The following is a 19,309-nucleotide window of genomic DNA, read 5'->3' on the forward strand; positions in this document are numbered from 1 at the left end:
GCTATTAAAAAATGAAAAACAATACAATTTCAAAGTTTTGGCTTTAAAAAATACTGTATAAAATCAGCTCTAAATAGCACAAAAATATAAATAAATAAATGTGACAAATAAATGTGTCAACTCTTTTTTCAGTTCAGTTCTTTTTAGATTGTTCAGCAGAATTAAAGAAAAAAACAAAAATAAACTTTTTTCAATTGCTTTCCATGTTTTATTTTTGACTGTTACATCAGATGTTTAAAGTGTTTGTGTTCCTGTCTCTGGTGTTGGAGTCTGGCAGCTCAGTAATTCAAGTGCAGATTCTGAACTGTTACAATTTGCTCCATTAGTTGATACATTTCTCTGCAGTATCTGTGTAATATTAGCAACTATTGTATCAATTCTAACAGCTGCCTTTAAAGGGGTTTTCCCCCTTACAAACACTTTTTCAGTTCAGTGTTCAGATTGTTCACCAGAAATAAAGACTTTTTTCAGTTACTTTCCATTATTTATTGTTTACTGTTTTTCCAAAATCTATGTTTAAAGTTGAATGTTTTAGTTGATACATTTCTCAGCAGCATCTCTGGAGTATAAGCAACTATTGTATCAATTCTAACAACTACCTGTAATGAAACACAGAGATTCTGCTCAGCAGGGACAAAGGAATGGAATGTATCAACTAAAGGTATCCATTTAGAACAGTTTACAAGGTCGGCGACCCCTCCCTCCCAGGGCTGCTTCAGAAGGTGAAAAATGACACTTTACACTTCAATATAAGGAAAATGGTGACACATAGAAAATGAAAAGTAATTGGAAAAAGTCCTTATTTCTGGTGATCTATCTGAAAATAGCAGGGACAAAGATAAGAAACTTAGTAACTGATATCCATTGAGAACAGTTTACAAAACATAAAAGAAAGACATAAGAAGATGAAAAATGAAACTTTCAACTTCAATATTAGAAAAACGGTCACAAAAAGAAATTTTTATTTTTATTTTTGGTGAACGATCTGAAACCAACTGAACTGAAAAAAGTGTTGAAAAGTGACCAACATATTGAGCATGAAATAGAATAGGTTGCTGCATAGCTGAAACTATGAGGTAGGACATCATAAGCAACAATTCACTTTTTATTTCTTCTGCTGTTAATGTTTGCATTGATCCTGTGCTGTGATTTAGTTCATAAATACATTCAGGGCCCCCCACGGGAAACAAGGACATGAATAAAAACTGGAGAATGCTTTAAAAAACAAAACAAAAAACAACAACTGTATGCAGTGTGCCTAATGCATATGAATATAGGCTGGAAATGCCCCATCTACACTCCGTTCATTACATAGGAATATTTGCTCTGCTTTGCATAACAGATAGAAAGGTCATTAAGAATTTGGTGACATCCAATTTAGTGCCATTTGCATAGTGTCATGCAGGCTTCAACTTCTAGCCGTCAAAATGAGATTTCTATAATCCTGTTAAACAAATCAGCTTTGAGAATTCTTTGAGAATTCATTGCCAAAAAGGCAAAGCACTTAAACAACCAGCATGGAAGTTGCTCTTTTATTCTACGTGTTAACTGGTACATATCTGGTATACCTACGCCAAGAAAACGCAGATCAGCGTGCACATGGCATTCACACCTCAATAGTAATGGAGTCTACTCTGCACTGGGACACCCTACTAATTAACTATTGAATTTGATCTCTCATCTCCTCTGCTAGACCTATGTAACCCTTTTCAATGCAAATATCCATAAGAATAACATTAAAAATAAAAATGAGCCCAGTGGCCTGTGGATCGTATCTTATTTATTACTGATACCAGTACTTTTAATAAAGCTCATTAGTAGTGGCGATTATATACATGGACCCCCCCCATCACTGCTGTCAGTGGCATAAATAATCTGATCCCACAGCAATGATAAAAGGGATACTGTCATGATTTTTATGGTGTAGTTTTTATTTCAAAATGACACTGTTTACACTGCAAATAATTCACTCAACAATATAAAATGTCATCCCTGAACCAGCAAGTGTATATATTTTTTTAGTTGTAATATTGGTGTATAGGCGCCATCTCAGGTCATTTTGCCTGGTCATGTGCTTTCAGAAAGAGCCAGCACTTTAGGATGGAACTGCTTTCTGGCAGGCTGTTGTTTCTCCTACTTATTAGAACTGATGTGTCTCAGTGGGACCAGGATTTTACTATTGAGTGTTGTTCTTAGATCTACCAGGCAGCTGTTATCTTGTGTTAGGAATCTGCTATCTGGTTACCTTCCCATTGTTCTTTTGTTTGGCTGCTGGGGGGGGGGGGAGGGGTGATATCACTCCAACTTGCAGTACAGCAGTAAAGAGTGACTGAAGTTTATCAGAGCACAAGTCACACGACTGGGGGCAGCTGGGAAACTAACAATATGTCTACCTCATGTCAGAATTCAAAATTAAATTTAAAAAAAATCTATTTGCTCTTTTGAAAAATGGGTTGCAGGTCAGATGTCTGCTGAAGCAGCACTATTTTAAATAAAACATGTTTTCCCATGACAGTATCCCTTTAAAGGACCAGTAACATGAAAAAATGAAAGTGTTTTAAAGTGATGCAATATAATGCAGTGTTCTGCTGCACTGGTAAAACTGGTGTGTTTGCTTCAGAAACTCTACTATTGTTTATATAAAGAAGCTGCTGTGTAGCAATGGGGGCAGCCATTCAAAGGAGAAAAGGCTCAGGTTACACAGCAGATAAGCTCTGTAGAACATAATGGTGTTATCTGTTATCCACTGTTTAACCTGTGCCACATAGCCTTTTTTTCAATTTCCGCCATTGCTACACAGCAGCTCGTTTATATGAACTATAGTAGTGTTTCTGAAGCAAACACATCAGTTTTAGCAGTTCAGGGCAACACTACATGATATTTTCATTACTTTAAAACTTTCATTACTTTTAAAACTTTTTTGGTGATACTGTTCCTTTAAGCCTTTGGATTGCCCCCAGATCAGTACTGGTGACCAAAATACCTTTTGTTTTTCCCCACACCCACCCAATCTGGTCAGCTGGATAATATGCTGAAAGTGAGGCCTCCAGCCTATGTGACTATGCCATCTGTCACGTCAGCAATGGTGTCCCCAAGGTCATGTCCTCAGCCGAGCTTGCTCTATTCTGCTGCTACACATAGTCTGCACTTGACTGGAGATGGTAAAGGATACAAAGGGTAACGGCCTTTAACACAGTACCTTTCAAAACACTCATAGCTAAACAATTAAGCCTCTGATGGTGGATATGCCCATTTGTCATAAGTAAAACAAACTTTCTTTTGGCAGGTGTACAAAAAAATAGTGGTGCCTAAAACAGCAACAAGAAATTAATATATAGTTATTTGCTATTGCTTTTAATTATTATTGGGTTATCTATTCATCTTTCACTGTTGCCTGGTTGCTAGGGTACTTAAAGGGGTGGTTTACCTTTGTGTTAACTTTTAATATGTTATAGAATGGCTAATTCTTAACAAATTTTCAATTGGCCTTCATTGTTTATATTTTTTTATATTTTTTGTAATGATTTGCATTTTTCTTTTGACCCATTCCAGCTTTCAAAAGGGAGTCCCTGACCCCTATGCCAAAACAAATGCCCTGTAAGGATACCAATGTATTCATATTGCTATTCTTTATTACTTATCTTTCTATTCTTGAGCTTATAGACTGACTCACAATATACAGTAAGCATAGAATAAATGTCCCAATAAAAGACTGATTAGTAGTTAATACAGATATTTACTACATGGCAGCACAGGAACCAGTGCAATTAGCATCAGAATCTAATAATTAGTCCTGTAGCATAAGTTTATATTACAGACAAACCTCATTTTCTGCTTGATAACTTGCAACGACCCCTAAGCTTCAGTTGCTCAGAGCCCACTGACCATGTGAGTGTCACAGACACTTTCCAAGATGGTGACCCCCTGTGACAAGTTTGAAGTCCTGGATCATTGCTGCTATTGAGATGCTGAAACGTTTAGCTGATGCAATATGTTTAGTATATAGACTATGGCATTTTTAGCCATATTAATTTTTATGGTTTAGTTCTCCTTTAAACAATAAAACGCAGTCAGTGCACCAGTTTGGCCTAATTGCAGTGCGCGCTGCCAAGGACGGAAATGACAGACGACAGCCGAATGAATTAGTCTATAATATAGGAGCCATTACTCATTGCTTGGCACAGCTCCTCTCCTGTCCACAGACTTAAAGTATGACGTATACATTGTATAGAGGGGGGAAACACTAAACATGCAGAGTAGCAGCACAGGTCACTTTCTGATGTCAGCTGCAGCCATCTACGGCACCTCAGAGGGGCAAAAAAATGCAGTTCTTGACTAGAGGAACCATCAACCACAATTTTATGGTTTCTAATTTTTTTTTTTTAAACAAGCTTCAACAAAGTTGAATGCATATTGGAAAGTTGCTCAGAAAATTGCTTTTTGGAAATTGCTTTTGGGTGAACATTCCCTATAAAAATGAATTAATTTTCCCAATGTAATGTTTTCCAGTAGCAGTTCAGCAGGCTAGGGTGCCAGCAGTTTTTTTTTGGAGAGAGCAACTGTTACTATTGTAATATTAAATATTGCTATTTCTCTGATGCTACTGACAATTGTATCAACTAATGTCTCAATGTAAACAATTTAAGATTGAGTTTACTGAATTTATATGGCTCGAGGGAAAAAAAACAACTCAATTTTTAAAACCTGGATTTTAGAAACTGGTAAAAAAACAGAAAGCAATTGGGGGAAAAGGTCATTATCATCGATATGCTACTTGAAAATTATATGTGAATTATACCTTTGTTTTTAAAATTAATACCAATAACACATCTTCAAATTGAGGCCCTCCCTCTACTTATCGCACACTACCTTGCACATAACTGCTTGCTTGCTTGGGTCAGTGGCCTCATAAAGAAGATTCAATACAAGAACAAAAATTAAAAAATAAAATCACAACCAAACTGTCTCAGAAACCTGGAGTTTATTTGGGGATAAAGCAGCCCCAAGCCTTTCCGTGGACCCCACAGACTTTTTAGCAGGATATAATTTTAATTAATTAATCTGACTGCAATCCAGACCATGACTATAATGTTTATCTGATAAAGTGTGGAAGAAACTGAACTGTACTGGTCAACATTGCACAAGAGGAGATGCAGTCATGGGAAAAAATTATTTTTTTCAAAATGCATCAGTTAATAGTGCTGCTCCAGCAGAATTCTGCACTGAAATCCGTTTATCAGAAGAGCACAGATTTTTTTATATTTAATTTTGAAGCCTAGACATATCGTCAATTTGCCAGTTGCCCCAAGTCATGTGACTTGTGCTCTGATAAATTTCAGTCACTCTTTAGTGCTGTACTGCAAGTTGGAGTGATATCACCTTCCCCCCCAGAAGCCTAACAGCAGAAAAATGGGAAGGTAACCAGATAGCAGCTCCCTAACACAAGATAACAGCTGCTTGGTAGATATAAGAACAGCACTCAATAGTAAAATCCATGTCCCACTGCGACACATTCAGTTACATTGAGTAGGAGAAAACAGCAGCCTGCCAGTTCCATCCTAAAGTGCTGGATCTTTCTGAAAGCACATGACCAGGCAAAATGACCTGAGATGGCGCCACACCAATATTACAACTCAAAAAAAAATACACTTGCTGGTTCAGGAATGAAATTTTATATCGAAGAGGGAATCAGTTACAGTGTAAACAATGTTATTTAGAAATAAAAACTACATCATAAAAATCATGGCAGAATCCCTTTAAAGTGAACTTGTGGCCATAGATTTATTTTGCACAGATCTAATTGGCAACACCAGGCCAAGCAGCAGTTTTTAAGTAGCTTTAGTTGGATCAAGCTTGTGTGTGTGTGTGTGTAAGGCAAATTTAAATGATGAGGAAACAGTATTAAAACCATTCTAGTTGTATTACAGTTCCTTACCTGAACCGCCCGGGGATGACCCAACGCTCAAACTCTGTAAGCTTCCATTCCTGAGCAAAGTGGGAGACCTTTGAATACCAGAGCTTGCTATGCTCCCGGCTGCAGATGCCACAGATGATGTTGGAGAAGCGGAAGATGCAGATAAATGGGACAGAGTTTCTTGGTTTTTGCTCCCTTTTGGTCTACCAGGGCCGTGCTTGCTCTGCTTACTTCCTTTACGCTTCTTCTCTTTTACTGTATCTTCATCTAGAACAGAGGACTGCAAGCGCTTGTATCCTGCTACAGTAAGGCTGCTATTCACATAATCCCCAGAAACACTTTCATAGTTTTTTGTTTGGAAAGACAGAGCTGGATTTGTAGGAAGAATTAAGGAGCTAAAACTGTTTATTGTCCCTTCCTGCAATCCAGGCTCTCCTTTAGGTGCATCTTTGGTGGACGCTGGTTGCTGAGAGTGATGATAGCTGTCACTTCGAACGTCAAATTCTGTGAAGCTAAGAAATTCCTGCGGTGACTGGACTGAACTTCCAGAGGATGACTTAACACTGCTTGGTGTTCCTGAAAAATGGGCTGGGGAGAGAAACAGATATGAATGTGTTGGAAAGATTTAAAAATCGATTTAATCAAACTGTACATTTTCCCCGCAAGCTAACCAGTATATAAGTACTGTGAATATTGGATCAGCCTCAAGGCTCACACTTGTAGCAGCTTGAAACCTAATACTACAAATTCCAGTAGGCAGCAGATTTTAAATAAATGTTTTCAAAATGACAACACCGTGGTAATTGACATGTCGGTGTTTGGTATCCTGCACATGCTACGCACAAAATACAAAATAGCACATACAAAGTAAATTCATCTCCGTGGCAGAACTTACAAGGGAGGATCTAGGACTACCACCATTTTGTCACTTAATTAACAGCTGAATGGGTTTCCATTAGCCAGTTCGACTGTCACCATCTGTCTTTCTTTTTACCCTTTTGTTTTTACAGCTGCTGTTAAAAGCTCATTAGAAGTCACTAACATTTCTTACTGCAGTGCTATCAAACGACTGCAGGAAATTATGTGTAAAGCACAACCTGAATTCTGCCTGATAGAAACCATGTTATAGGAGGAGAACATGTGAAACTGGATGTTGCAGAATAGAAGGATTTAATACCATGCAGCAATTTTTTAAAAGTAATTATAATTTTTTTTATAAACAATGCAAAGTAGGGTACTGGCTGCCACTGTGTGGTTCTCACAGCAAAACTGATGTCCATCCTGATCCAGGTGGATTAGGAAAAGCAGGGCTGGTATTAGGATAGCACTGGAGCATACGTAGTTAGTTGGGTGTAACTCTTACTTGTTTGGAGAGGTTGGAAACAAGCTTATCTTTAAAGGAACTGTAACACCAAAAAACAAAAGTGTTTTGAATTATTAATATATAATGTACTGTTGTCCTGCATTGGTAAAAATTGTGTGTTTTGCTTCAGAAAATCTACTATAGTTTAGATAAACAAGCTGCTGGGCAGCCATTAAAAGGTGAAAAGGCACAGGATATATGGCAGATAACAGTATAAGTATACAATATAATGGGATTCTTCAGAACTTATTGTGTGCCCTTTGCTTGAATGGCTGCCCCCTTTAAACTATAGTTGTGTTTGTAAAGCAAACACATCAGTTTTACCAGTGCAGGGCACCACTACATGATATTATCATTCTTATAAAATATTTTCATTTTTTTGGTGTTACTGTTCCTTTAACTGATTGGACCACTTGAGTAGTGGGTTGATCCAATTGTTCAGGCTCCCAGCCAACAACAGGGCCTCATGCACACCCAATATGTAAGGTTGGCACACATTTGCCTAATTCAAACCTGGTCCAACCAGAGTTTACTAATCACGTGTAATAGAGGGATAAAGGTGGCGTGCCCTACAGTAATGTAAGGATACGACCATATCTGGACTGATTCAAAATTGTGCCTCTGTTTACCTGAAATGCCAGGGCCCCCACAGTCCCAATAAACAGCGATTGTCTATGGCATCTCAGTAGCCCCTCTGGCATGTGCCAGAGTCCATAGATTGCCAGTCCAGGGCCAGATACAACTTAACAACTAAACATGGAGCATCTTTGGAAACTGCTTCCCGTTACAATAAATTGAAATCACAGGTCAAACAGGTACAGAAATAACCTATTGACTGGGATCTATAGATGATGCTTTGACCAGAGAGAGAAAACTATATGGCAGTTCTGCACAGAAGATTACTATCCAATTCTTACAACAACTGATTTACCTTGCTGGAAGGGACTTGTTGCTGTTGCAGAGACAGCACAATTCCTTCCACTGCTAGATTTTCTTCCCCTTTGTAAGGTGCTGTGACTTGGAGCTTTCTTTCCTCTCATGTCAGAAATCCGGGCTTCAAGTGCTTCCTTTACGCTAGTAGGATGTGCAGAAACCTCTTGAAAATTTGCATTGGTAAACCGTGCAGTAGTATCTTCTATGCGCTTCACTGAGCTTGTCACAGAGTTGTTGTTGTTGCTGCTGCTGCTGCAGGTATAAGTCTATATATTTGAAAAAAAAAAAACAAGAAGCAAAAATCCGGTAAAAGAATGAAAGTAGATGGAAATGACACATTCATTTTTTTTCCCACAATGTAATCTTAAGCAGCTTTTCAGTACACATTCCATAAATATTTTCATGTGTTGTAAAGTTATTAATTGAAACTAAAAACAGTATTTTTCTGTCCCTATCTGCACTTTTGGTTCCTTCCCTTGAAACAATGCAGCCAAAGTCAAACTTCTTCACAAGATACAGTCCTGCACTGTGCGAAAAGAAGAAACCTTCACAAAATTCTCCATTCTTGTTTGATCCAAAATCCCAATTATAACCAATGTCCTAGATCAAAAGCCTGTACAAAATTGTAGATCACATGTGCTATAACACCACTTAACTTGATATTTATGTAAAAGAAAGGACCCTATAAATTACATGATAAGATCTGTTCTGACTAGTGAATATATTATTCTTGTATGTGATCTTGTAACAATCATTCAAAAATAGTCGCACAAAGATGTAAATTATACAGGCCATGGATGTATTTTTTGAAAATTGGAATCCTATTGTTCCAATGTACTGACACTAAAGCAGACAAGGTGGAGTTTGAGAAGTAGGGATGCACCGAATCCAGGATTCGGCCTTTTTCAGCCGAATCCTTTTGCCTGGCTGAACTGAATCTGAATCCTAATTTGCATATGCAAATTAGGGTCGGGAAGGGAAATTGTGTGACTTTTGGTCACAAAACAAGGAAGTAAAAATGTTTTTGCCTTCCCCACCCCTAATTTGCATATGCAAATTAGGATTCGGTTCGGGCTCAAACTTACGGGAAGGATTTGGGAGTTCGGCCAGATCCAAAATAGTGGATTTGGTGCATCCCTATTGAGAAGTCTGACAAAACCTGAAAAAAACTGTTTAATATATATTACATGAGGATCTGAAGCATTATTGAAATTAATGTTTTATTTTTGGTTAATATTCAGAAGACTATACACAACAATAGATTCTGTGGTTGACAACGGGGGAATCAGAGCTGTGCATAGTGAGCTGGGTTGAATTCCTATTTACTGCTATAGATACTTATGGCCCATCTTGAGAGTGAGTTAGAGCAATATTTTGGGTGAGCGCTTATTGCATGTCCTATATACAGTAATGTAAAAGTGGTGAAATGGCTAATATGATAAAGGAAATGGTTTTATATCTGTAACCTTGTTATGAACAAACAAATGTATTGGTAGAACTCCTCTTCCTTCCAAACTCTGTCAGGTATTTTATACAATGGTGGACTGCAACTGGATAAAATAGATGATAAATATGCTGCATGTTTTAATGTCAACAGGGCTTTCATGCAGAAGGTGATTAAAGATACAATAGTATATGTGCCATACCGCTGGCGATTTTTTATTATAGCCGGCGGGAAGGTAGGGGGAAGGCAGTTTGGGGTTGTTGTCGGGGTGACTTATCTCCCTGTGTCCCCTTACCCTAATGTTAGTGGGAAAGCATTTTCAGATCAGTCGCCCACAGTAGAGCAGGTTTACCCCTGACAACTAACCTCATTGTGTGCCACAGCCCTTAAATGAATCAGATTACAAGTTAGCAATTATAAGGTACAGGTATAGGATCCGTTATCTGGTAACCCGTTATCCAGAAAGCTACAAATTACAGAAAGGCTGTCTCCCATAGACTCCATTTTATCCAAATAATCAAAAATTTTAAAAAATGATTTCCTTTTTCTCTGTTGTAATAAAACAATAGAAAGCTACAAATTACGGAAAGGCTCCCAAAGACTCCATTTTATCCAAATAATCATTTTTTTTTTTTTTAAAATGATTTCCTTTTTCTCTGTTGTAATAAAACAGAGCCTTATATCTGATCCAAACTAAGATATAATTAATCCTTATTGGAAGCAAAACCAGACTATTGGGTGTATTTAATGTTTACATGATTTTCTAGTAGACTTAAGGTATGAAGATCCAAATTAGGGAAAGATCCGTTATCTGGAAAGCCCCAGGTCCCGAGCATTCTGGATACCTGTACTTAGAACAGTTAAAATATTATTGTGGACCATGAACCACTTATCTTCCTTCCATCCACTGTAAAGTTGTAGAGTTGTAGAGTTATTAAAAGAAAATTATTATTAAAAGAAAATTAAAAACTAAAATTGTACGTTTAAAAGTATAAATTCCATATTGCCAATATCTTTTTTAAAGAACCGCCCATAGAAACTCACATTCCATTTCTAGAATATTTAGAACAGACTGCATCAGAAACTTTCAGTGATCCTGAAGGTTGGTGAAGGTGCACTGGTACAGGAATCTTTTAACTTTTGCATGTTGTTACAGTGTTGCCCTTAACTCAACAAGCAATTGTCAAGCTCAGCACAACATCTCACTTGGGTGTTTTTTTAAGGCCCCATTGTATTTGCAGATGTTCCCAAATATCTGAGCTTTTCAAACACAGGTGCAATGGCTACATCTAAACAATATATAACTCCTTTTCACAAGCCACTTAACATATTTGACAAGACCACACAGCAGTCTCAACACTGGGATTATACATTTAGCCTCCTAGCTACAGAAGAAACACCAGCACTTGTCCACAAAGAATGACTTTTAGGCAGCAATCCTGAGCTTCAGGTTAGATTTGTCTGGCTGCTGAACTGTATCCTATGATCCACATGTTCTATTCCAAAACAGCAAGAAGGTTCCAGTCTGGGCAACTCACTTGTACTCTCTCTCTCTCTCTCTCTCACTCTTTGTAGCCATATGGGTTCTACTGAAAATGTTCTGGGTACACAATTTATTTTGTCAGCCTCCTTTAGAGACATTTTTGTATCTCTCTCTCTCTCTCTCTCTCTCTCTCTCTCTCTAAGTAAACCCTAGGGGTAATTAGGAGGGCACGCTGCCTTCATTTTTGGAGCTCAGAGACCTGCGGCTGTCCCTAATGAAAACAACAATAACGTTTTTTACGCAACATGAAGAGCATCTTCCCTAGTAAATCCGATCCAAGCATTGTGATGAAATATCTTGAAGGCACATAACTACTTAAAGGAGAACTAAACCCTAAAAATTAATATGGCTAAAAATGCCATATTTTATATACTGAACTTAATGCACCAGCCTAAAGTTTCAGCTTGTCAATAGCAGCAATGATCCAGGACTTCAAACTTGTCACAGGGGGTCACCATCTTGGAAAGTGTCTGTGACACTCACATGCCCATTGGCTCTGAGCAGCTGTTGAGAAGCTGATGCTACAGGGCTGATTATTAAATTCTGATGCTAATTGCACTGGTTTCTGTGCTGCCATGTAGTAATTATCTGTATTAATTACTAATCAGCCTTATATTATAACATTTCTATTCTATGTGTACTGTATATTCTGCAACTGTCCCTAAGCTCAGTAAGTGACAGCAGCACAGAGCATGTGCAGTGAATCAGCAAAGAAGACGGGGAGCTACTGGGGCTTCTTTGGAGACACAGATCTTTACTGCTAAAGGGCTGTGGTTCCCTTGGGCTGGTACAGAAGCACAAAACATAATGTACAACATTGCTAGCCTACTTCTTTAGTTAGGCTTTAGTTCTCCTTTAAAAATTTGTGAGTACCCATCTTCCTTGGTGTTGGATTACTAAAGGTTAAAGATAAGTTTGAGCTTGGTCCGCTGAATGAAGGAGTGGGTTTCATGTGAGATTGAGTATTATAGAGTGTTCAGAAAGAGAGGTGGTGTTGAATAGATCAAAAACAAACAGAACTATATTTTGGTACATTCTTATAATTTTTCTTGCCGTCTTCTCCTGAGCTCACTGAGAAGCGCTGTTTCACAGGGTTTGAATTTGTAAGATTTATACCGGTTGGAGAACGGAAATAAAACTGCTACAGGACTGAACTTCTGGAATCCTTTTGATTTTCCCTTTTCAGTCCTAATGAATATTACACTGCCTGCACTCAGCAGAGCTGCATTTTTTTTTATGAGTGGACAAAGGGATATAAGTGGCCCCCTCCATCCCAATTCAGACAAAGTGAACAGTAAGTCAAAGGCTGGACTACACCTCTTGATGCTGTGGTCTGCATCTCGAGAAAAATGTTTATAATCCAACGCAAGGTGCATACCACAACCAAGCTGGTAGAAGTGCAGCCTGAATGTGCACTAAGGGGTTCTGATCTTCATAAACGACCCAACATTTCTTTATATGCATTTATTACTTTACACAATATGCAAATACCAATATCTATATAGACCTGCTCCGTTAACATGAATCGAACCAAAAGTAGGGGACCCACGCTTTAAATCTGTAAATAAATCACTAGTATTTAAATTGGCTCAGTTTGAAAACTTTCTATTCGCAACAAAGTTCAGTTTTCCCTTAAGGGTCTGGCCACACGGGCAGATTCGGGGACATTAGTCGCCAGGCTACAAATCTCTTCTTCGCAGTGACTAATCTCCCCGATCTGCCTTCCCCTGGCTAAAATGAAAATCGCCTGGGGGGGAAGGCATTCAGAGCAATTAGTGTTCCGAAGTTGCCCGTAATTGCCTCACGAGGAAACTCAGGGCGACTTTGGAAAACAAAGTGCTCCAAGTACCTGCCCCCAGGTGATTTTCATTTTAGATGGTGGAAGGCAGAAGCGGGGACATTATCTCCCCGAATCTGCCCGTGTGGGACGACCCTTATTCATTCATAAACAGCATACACAAAGTTTACCTTAACTATCAGACAATCTTCCAAAAGACAGGAACGCACTTCACGGACTCCCTGGCAGCGATGAAGGTGAAACAGCTTTATTTCATGAATACATTTCCTCAGGAAAATGTATAAGTGAAATAAAGCTGTTTTAGCCTACATTGCTGTCTGGGAGTCCGTGAAGTGCATGCCTGTCTTTTGGAAGATTGTCTGGTTTCCCCGCACGCGGACCACCAACCCGGAGCAGTGAGTGAAATGCAAATACACAGTTGATTTGTCGGAAGGCAATCTCATGTGGTTTGAGGCTTGAGCCCACGAACCTATCCATAAATAGGGTGAGCGCAATTCCAGAGCTGCTGCTGAGAAATGCATCAACTAATGTAGCAAATTGTAATAGTTCAGAATCTCCACCTGGATTACCGAACCACCAGATTGAAACACCAGAGAAGGGATATTAAAATTGGAAAAAATAAAACATGGAAAGAGATTGAAAAAAAGTCTAATTCTGGTGAACAATCAGAAAACAATATAATAAAAAAAAAATATGTTGTTGAAAGGTCAACAATCACTTTAACAGAAATCAAGGGATTAGTACCAGTACAACAATCTGTCATTATAACAACTGGTATGTAAACAGGTCTGAAGAAAGCCCGAGACATACGTTAAAGAAAGTACTGCATTGCCCAAAGAACAACTTTCTATATTGGCACTTCTTACAAGTGTCTTTAATTCTTTAATTAAAGCACAAGGAAAAAACTCACCTTTTCAGTAGTCACAGTCAGTGAGGGGACTAATGCTGGCAGTGGCTCCATTTGCTTTCTGGATTTATGCCTGTGCTTTTCTTTCTCTTTATGCTTCTAGAGCGAAGAAGAGAAATTAACATTTGCTTGCTTTCAGAGACTCATAGTTACAAATTTTGTTTTCAATATCTGGACAATAACCGCAAAAGGAGCAATTATGCAGTGGCTTTGGTGATTTTTGGATTATTATGCAGCAGTACAAAAAAATAGCAGATGGCTAATGATCACTTTGCTGGGACTGGATTGGTCTCTACGCATGCACATTTCAGTGTATGTCATGGAGTGCTAAACTACAAGATCTTATGCCAGAAAACAAAGAGTCCTGATGTACATATATCAAAGTCCGAATTTATCTCAATATTTTCTGAAAAGCACTTTATCCAAATTAAGATATAATTAATCCTTATTGGAAGTAGGGATGCACTGAATCCACTATTTGGGATTCACACCGAATCAAATTCTAATTTGCATATGCAAATTAGGGTCAGGGGAGTAAAAAGTGGGGAAAAATCTTCTTTTGGGACGAAAAGTCACGTGATTTCCCTACCTGCTACTAATTTACATATGCAAATTAGGATTCAGATTGACCAGGCACAAGGATTAGGGCGAATCCGAATCCTGCTGAAAAAGGCTGAAACCTGGCCAAATCCTGTATTCGGTGCATCCCTAATTGGAAGCAAAACCAGTCTATTGGGTTTTTTTTTTAATGTTTACATGCTTTTATAGTAGACCTAAGGTATGAAGATACAATTTACAGAAAGACCCATTATCCAAAAAACCCAGGTCCTGAGCATTCTGGATAACAGGTCCCATACCTGTATAGCACTTTATAGAACTAAAGCCTGGAAGGGTACGTCACATCTATAATACCTAAAACATAGTGATTTGGTGGTTAGCCTCCCAGATCAAAGTGCACCCACATGGGAGTTAATATGAGATTTGTCAGAATTAGACATCCTTCCATGAAGATTAATAAAAATACATTCAAATATCCCTTTGGATGACTGAAATAAGAGTGAACAGGTGACTATTTACTACCAATTCGCACTACCTTTCATTCTGTGTACAAAGGATTCCTTGGCTGCATTTAGATACAGTAAATTCTGAACAAGTTAGTTCTATGCTTACCAGAATTAATTAGGAAAACAAAAACTATGACCTTTGCCAGACAGGTCATTCAAACCATGACAAAAACAAGTCCTATTAAATATCAGGGGTATTCTCCAGCTAGAGAACCTTTCCCTGGATTCTGGAATCTCAGGAGACATGTGAGGATAGTACTGAGACTAACAATGAACGTCAGTCAGGACCGGGTTGTGTTGTTGAACTGTCTTCACAACGGCCAAATGCCCTTTTCCCACCCAACCTGAAATGCTACACAATACGGGATGTTGAACAAATAATACAAACTATTCTACAAAGCAGCCATTCAGTCACTAGAAGTAAAATGTTTCTGTTGATAAACTTATTTGCAAAAATGAGAGAACTTTGGAATGCTCTGCCAAAAAAAAAAAGAGTCCATATTTAATAAAAGGTGCACAAATAAGCTCTCTGAAGCTGGGGAGATCACGTTGCCTAACCTAACTACACTTGAAGAGCTATAAAAAGAATAACTACTGTACTGTCCAACCTCTACTTTTTATGGAGGATCTTCTGGAGACATTTTGATAACGGTGGGGAATCTTATGATATTTTTTCAGGAATAAAAATACAGCAAGTCACACACTTTTTTGTCAGCAAGAACAGGTACCCCCATCTTACCTGCCAAGGAACTTGACCATCAGGGTCTATTGTAGGAACCATGAGATATAAGTTATGTACAGCTTCTAGTGCCCCACACCATAAGGGTCAGGGCACACAGGCAGAATAAGGGAGTTTAGTAGCCCAGCCCTCTTCTTCGGGGCGACTAATCTCCCGGAACTGCCTCCCCACTGGCTGAAATGTAAAGTTCATGTACAAGTCAATGGTAGAGGTTCAGTTAACCCATTTGGAGATGTTAATAGCCTTCCTGACATTCATATTTTTTTTTTTCCCGGAGAAAAACTTGATTCATAGAAATTGAAAATGATTCGAATTTTCGGATGGGAACCATTCGATATTAGACATTCAAATTTTTTCTTAAATAACCACCCAGTCGAATTGTGAGTATATTTGAAAAAAAAATAAATAAAAAAAAGTGTCGACTTGTATCTCATGCTTGACTCCATGTAATGCATATAGGTTGTTCGCTGGGTTTTGTTTTTACATGTTTAAAACAATAAAATTTACCTTTAAAAAAATAAAAGTAACCTTTTACGGGCAGATTAATCAAAATCTGAGTTTGTGAAAGAAAAGACAACAAAACTCGTGCAACAATTTTTTCTCAAATGATTACAACATGACTGTCTTTAACTTGCATTTTTTTTCTGGCGACTTTTCGTGGTTTTATTCTTCAATAAATGGCGAATATTCTCAAGTATATTCACACTCGTGGTTTTTCACTGAGTTTTTATTTCTCAAATCATACAAAAAACTAAAACTAGAGTTTTGATAAATCGGCCCCTCAGTGTGTTATACAATGGTGAGTTCTAAGGAAGCTTTCAATTGGTCTTGTAATTTCATTTTTTTTTTTTTAATGATTTGCCTTCTTCTTCTGACCCTTTCCAGCTTTCAAATGGGGGTCACTGAACCCATCAATAAACAAATGCTCTGTAAGGCTACACATTTATTGCTACTTTTTTATTACTCATCTTTCTATTAAAGGCCCTCTCATATACATAATCCAGCCTCTTATTCAAATCAAAGCATGGTTGCTAGGGTAATTTGGAAACTAGCAACCAGACTGCTGAAACTGCAAACTGGAGAGCTGCTGAATAAAAAGCTGAATCACAAAAACCACAAATAATAAAAAATGAAAACCAATTGGAAATTGTCTCAGAACATCACTCTCTACATCATATTAAAAGTTAACTTTTAAAAAGTTATCTAAACCAAGACACATCTTTGAGATAAAGTGCAAAACCTGACCAACTTTAGGCTTGCTATGCCTAGATAGGCTATACATTACAATCTAACAAACACATAAACCACAGCTTTTTACTACTTTAGCCCCCTTCAGAAGGGAAATGTGCTAGAGAATTACAAATAATAATTTTTCAATTAAGTAATTTCCAAATAGCAATTACTGGTTATACAGAGAGTATTGCATTGGTTTGCACAGTAGTATATTTGAGCATGCTTGTTATAATTTACTCTTTTTCAAATTACTCCATAATTTCAGTTTTACAGAACACTCATGAAATCAGTAAACTGCAACAAACCGTTACACGCCTATAAAATGCTTTAAACCACTTAATGAACAGGGAACAGAGTGATTACAGATGGAAATTAATTTCATAAAGAAGGGCAGCAGCTGAGAGCAAATATTCCTCTCCTCCATAAAGAGAATCTATCCACGCGGAAACCCACAGACCCAGACGCAGGATTTATACTCTGCTTCAGTAAGAACATGTTTCAATTTTGGGAGAAACACAGACACTTGCAGAAGTGGTGACTATAAGAAGATTTCCATTACACTGATATTGCATGAATATAAACACTAAACCCTGTACATGACACAGAATAAAGTGCAACAAACAGAAAGGAGAGGTGCTCTTAATTCCACAAGCTCATAATCCGTTTGTGCAGATTTGAAGGAAAAGCATTTCTTCTCAATGGTAATCGGAGCAAAACCATTTTGAAGCCCGGGGGCTTTTTTTTTTTACCTTCCTTACATCACCAACCCTTTTTAGATAACCACAAGCTACATGATCTTTCACGTTACCTTTGGGAATGCCTCCAATAATAGAGGCGGTTTGTATTTTCCCAAGGTTCCACGTGAATAAAGTCACAAGAAGACAGGCAAGAAATAATGGATTGCCATCTGCACAATATATCAGTTAAGCTGGCACATTTGAAAAGCTGAATACAGTGAAAACAAAGAACTAAAACCTGATCGTGCATCGCCATGGACCTACAATCATAGGTGCGTAGCGGAAACACTTTAACCCTTTATTAACATGCTACAGCCTTGCACAACGTTAAAGGGGACCTTCATCTTAAAGGAGAACTATCGCAACAATGATAATTTAATATACGCTTCCTCATACTGAAGTAAGAAACTTTCTAAATACAATCAATTAAAAATCCTGCATTGTTTCTGAAATAATCAAGTTTATCTCCACTATTCCTTTCTCAGCATCTGTTTCTCTTCTTTCTGTCTTCATGCAGCAGTTGGGTGTCAGATGAAAGCTAACTCAAATAACGGATTCCAGTACAAACAAAATTGCTGCCTTTTGCACAAAATTCTGCATGTAGAGAGACATGATGTCTTAGAGTGAGCTCTAATACATCTTCTAGGCAAAAGGATCCCCCCTATAAGATATATTGGATCATTCATCGGAGACCCAACTCCTAAATGAGACAGAGTGAGGAAAAACAGATGCTGAGAGAGGAATAGTGAAGATAAAATTAATTATTTCAGAAACGGCACAGAAATTTTAATTGATTACATTTACAAAGTTTATTACTTCAGTATGCTGAAGCTAATATTAAATTTTCATTTTCGCGATAGTTCCCCCTTAGTGAAATATAACCTTCAGAGCACTCATTCCGAATAGAAGAATGGAGGTTCCATCTAAATATTCAGAAGGGGTTTTTTACAGTGAGAGCTGTGAAGATGTGGAATTCTCTCCCTGAATCAGTTGTACAGGCTGATACATTAGATAGCTTTAAGAAGGGGTTGGATGGCTTTTTAGCAAGTGAGGGAATACAGGGTTATGGGAGATAGCTCATAGTACAAGTTGATCCAGGGACTAGTCCGATGTTACTATTTTAGCATGCTTTAGACGCTGCAATGCAGAACAGGAGGAAAATCATTTAAAGCTACCAAAGAAATTCACCCAGAGCCAACTGACTTAGATGATATCTATGGTTAACATTCAAAGGTTAATTTAAAGGTGAACTTCCCCTTCAAGGACTATGGATCCTTTCAACGTGAGGGGTTTAAAATGAAAGCATACCATTAATATTTTAAAATCCCAAGCAATTTTTGAAATGGAGCTGCACAGACAGAGACATTCACACAAAATCAATGCAGCCCCACTAAGGGAACTGTCGTAATGGCTTCTATTCAGGGCATAGACATAGAAGCTTTGTAACATTATCTTTTATTTTAATCTTTATCTAGTTCTTTTAATAATAAAAAAAAAAACTTAAAGGGGTGGTAGACCTTTAAGTTAACTTCTAGAATGGTCAATTCTAAACAACTCTTCAATTGGTCTTCATTAATTATTTTTATAGGCTTATTATAGGATTAATTATAAGGAATTATATCTTAGTTCAAGTA

The 19,309-nt window shown here is 37.8% G+C and overlaps 1 protein-coding gene across 11 annotated transcripts in view; it reads right to left on the minus strand.

Annotated features, from left to right (window-relative positions):
- The window catches only part of mllt10.L (MLLT10, histone lysine methyltransferase DOT1L cofactor L homeolog), a 175,414-nt gene that overhangs the window by 45,991 nt on the left and 110,114 nt on the right, over nt 1-19,309 (minus strand). For 9 of the 11 annotated variants that reach the window (XR_005961721.1, XM_041565521.1, XM_041565523.1 and 6 more), the window contains 3 exons: nt 13,906-14,001; nt 8,209-8,476; nt 5,936-6,502 (listed from right to left, as the gene is read on the minus strand). Coding sequence is in view for 10 of the 11 variants with exons in the window: in XM_041565521.1 (XP_041421455.1) it covers nt 5,936-6,502; nt 8,209-8,476; nt 13,906-14,001 (931 nt within the window). In the remaining variant the exon portion in view is untranslated. 11 annotated transcript variants of the gene reach the window in all.

Source organism: Xenopus laevis, chromosome 6L (genome assembly GCF_017654675.1).
Source record: "Xenopus laevis strain J_2021 chromosome 6L, Xenopus_laevis_v10.1, whole genome shotgun sequence".
Lineage (NCBI taxonomy): Eukaryota > Metazoa > Chordata > Amphibia > Anura > Pipidae > Xenopus > Xenopus laevis.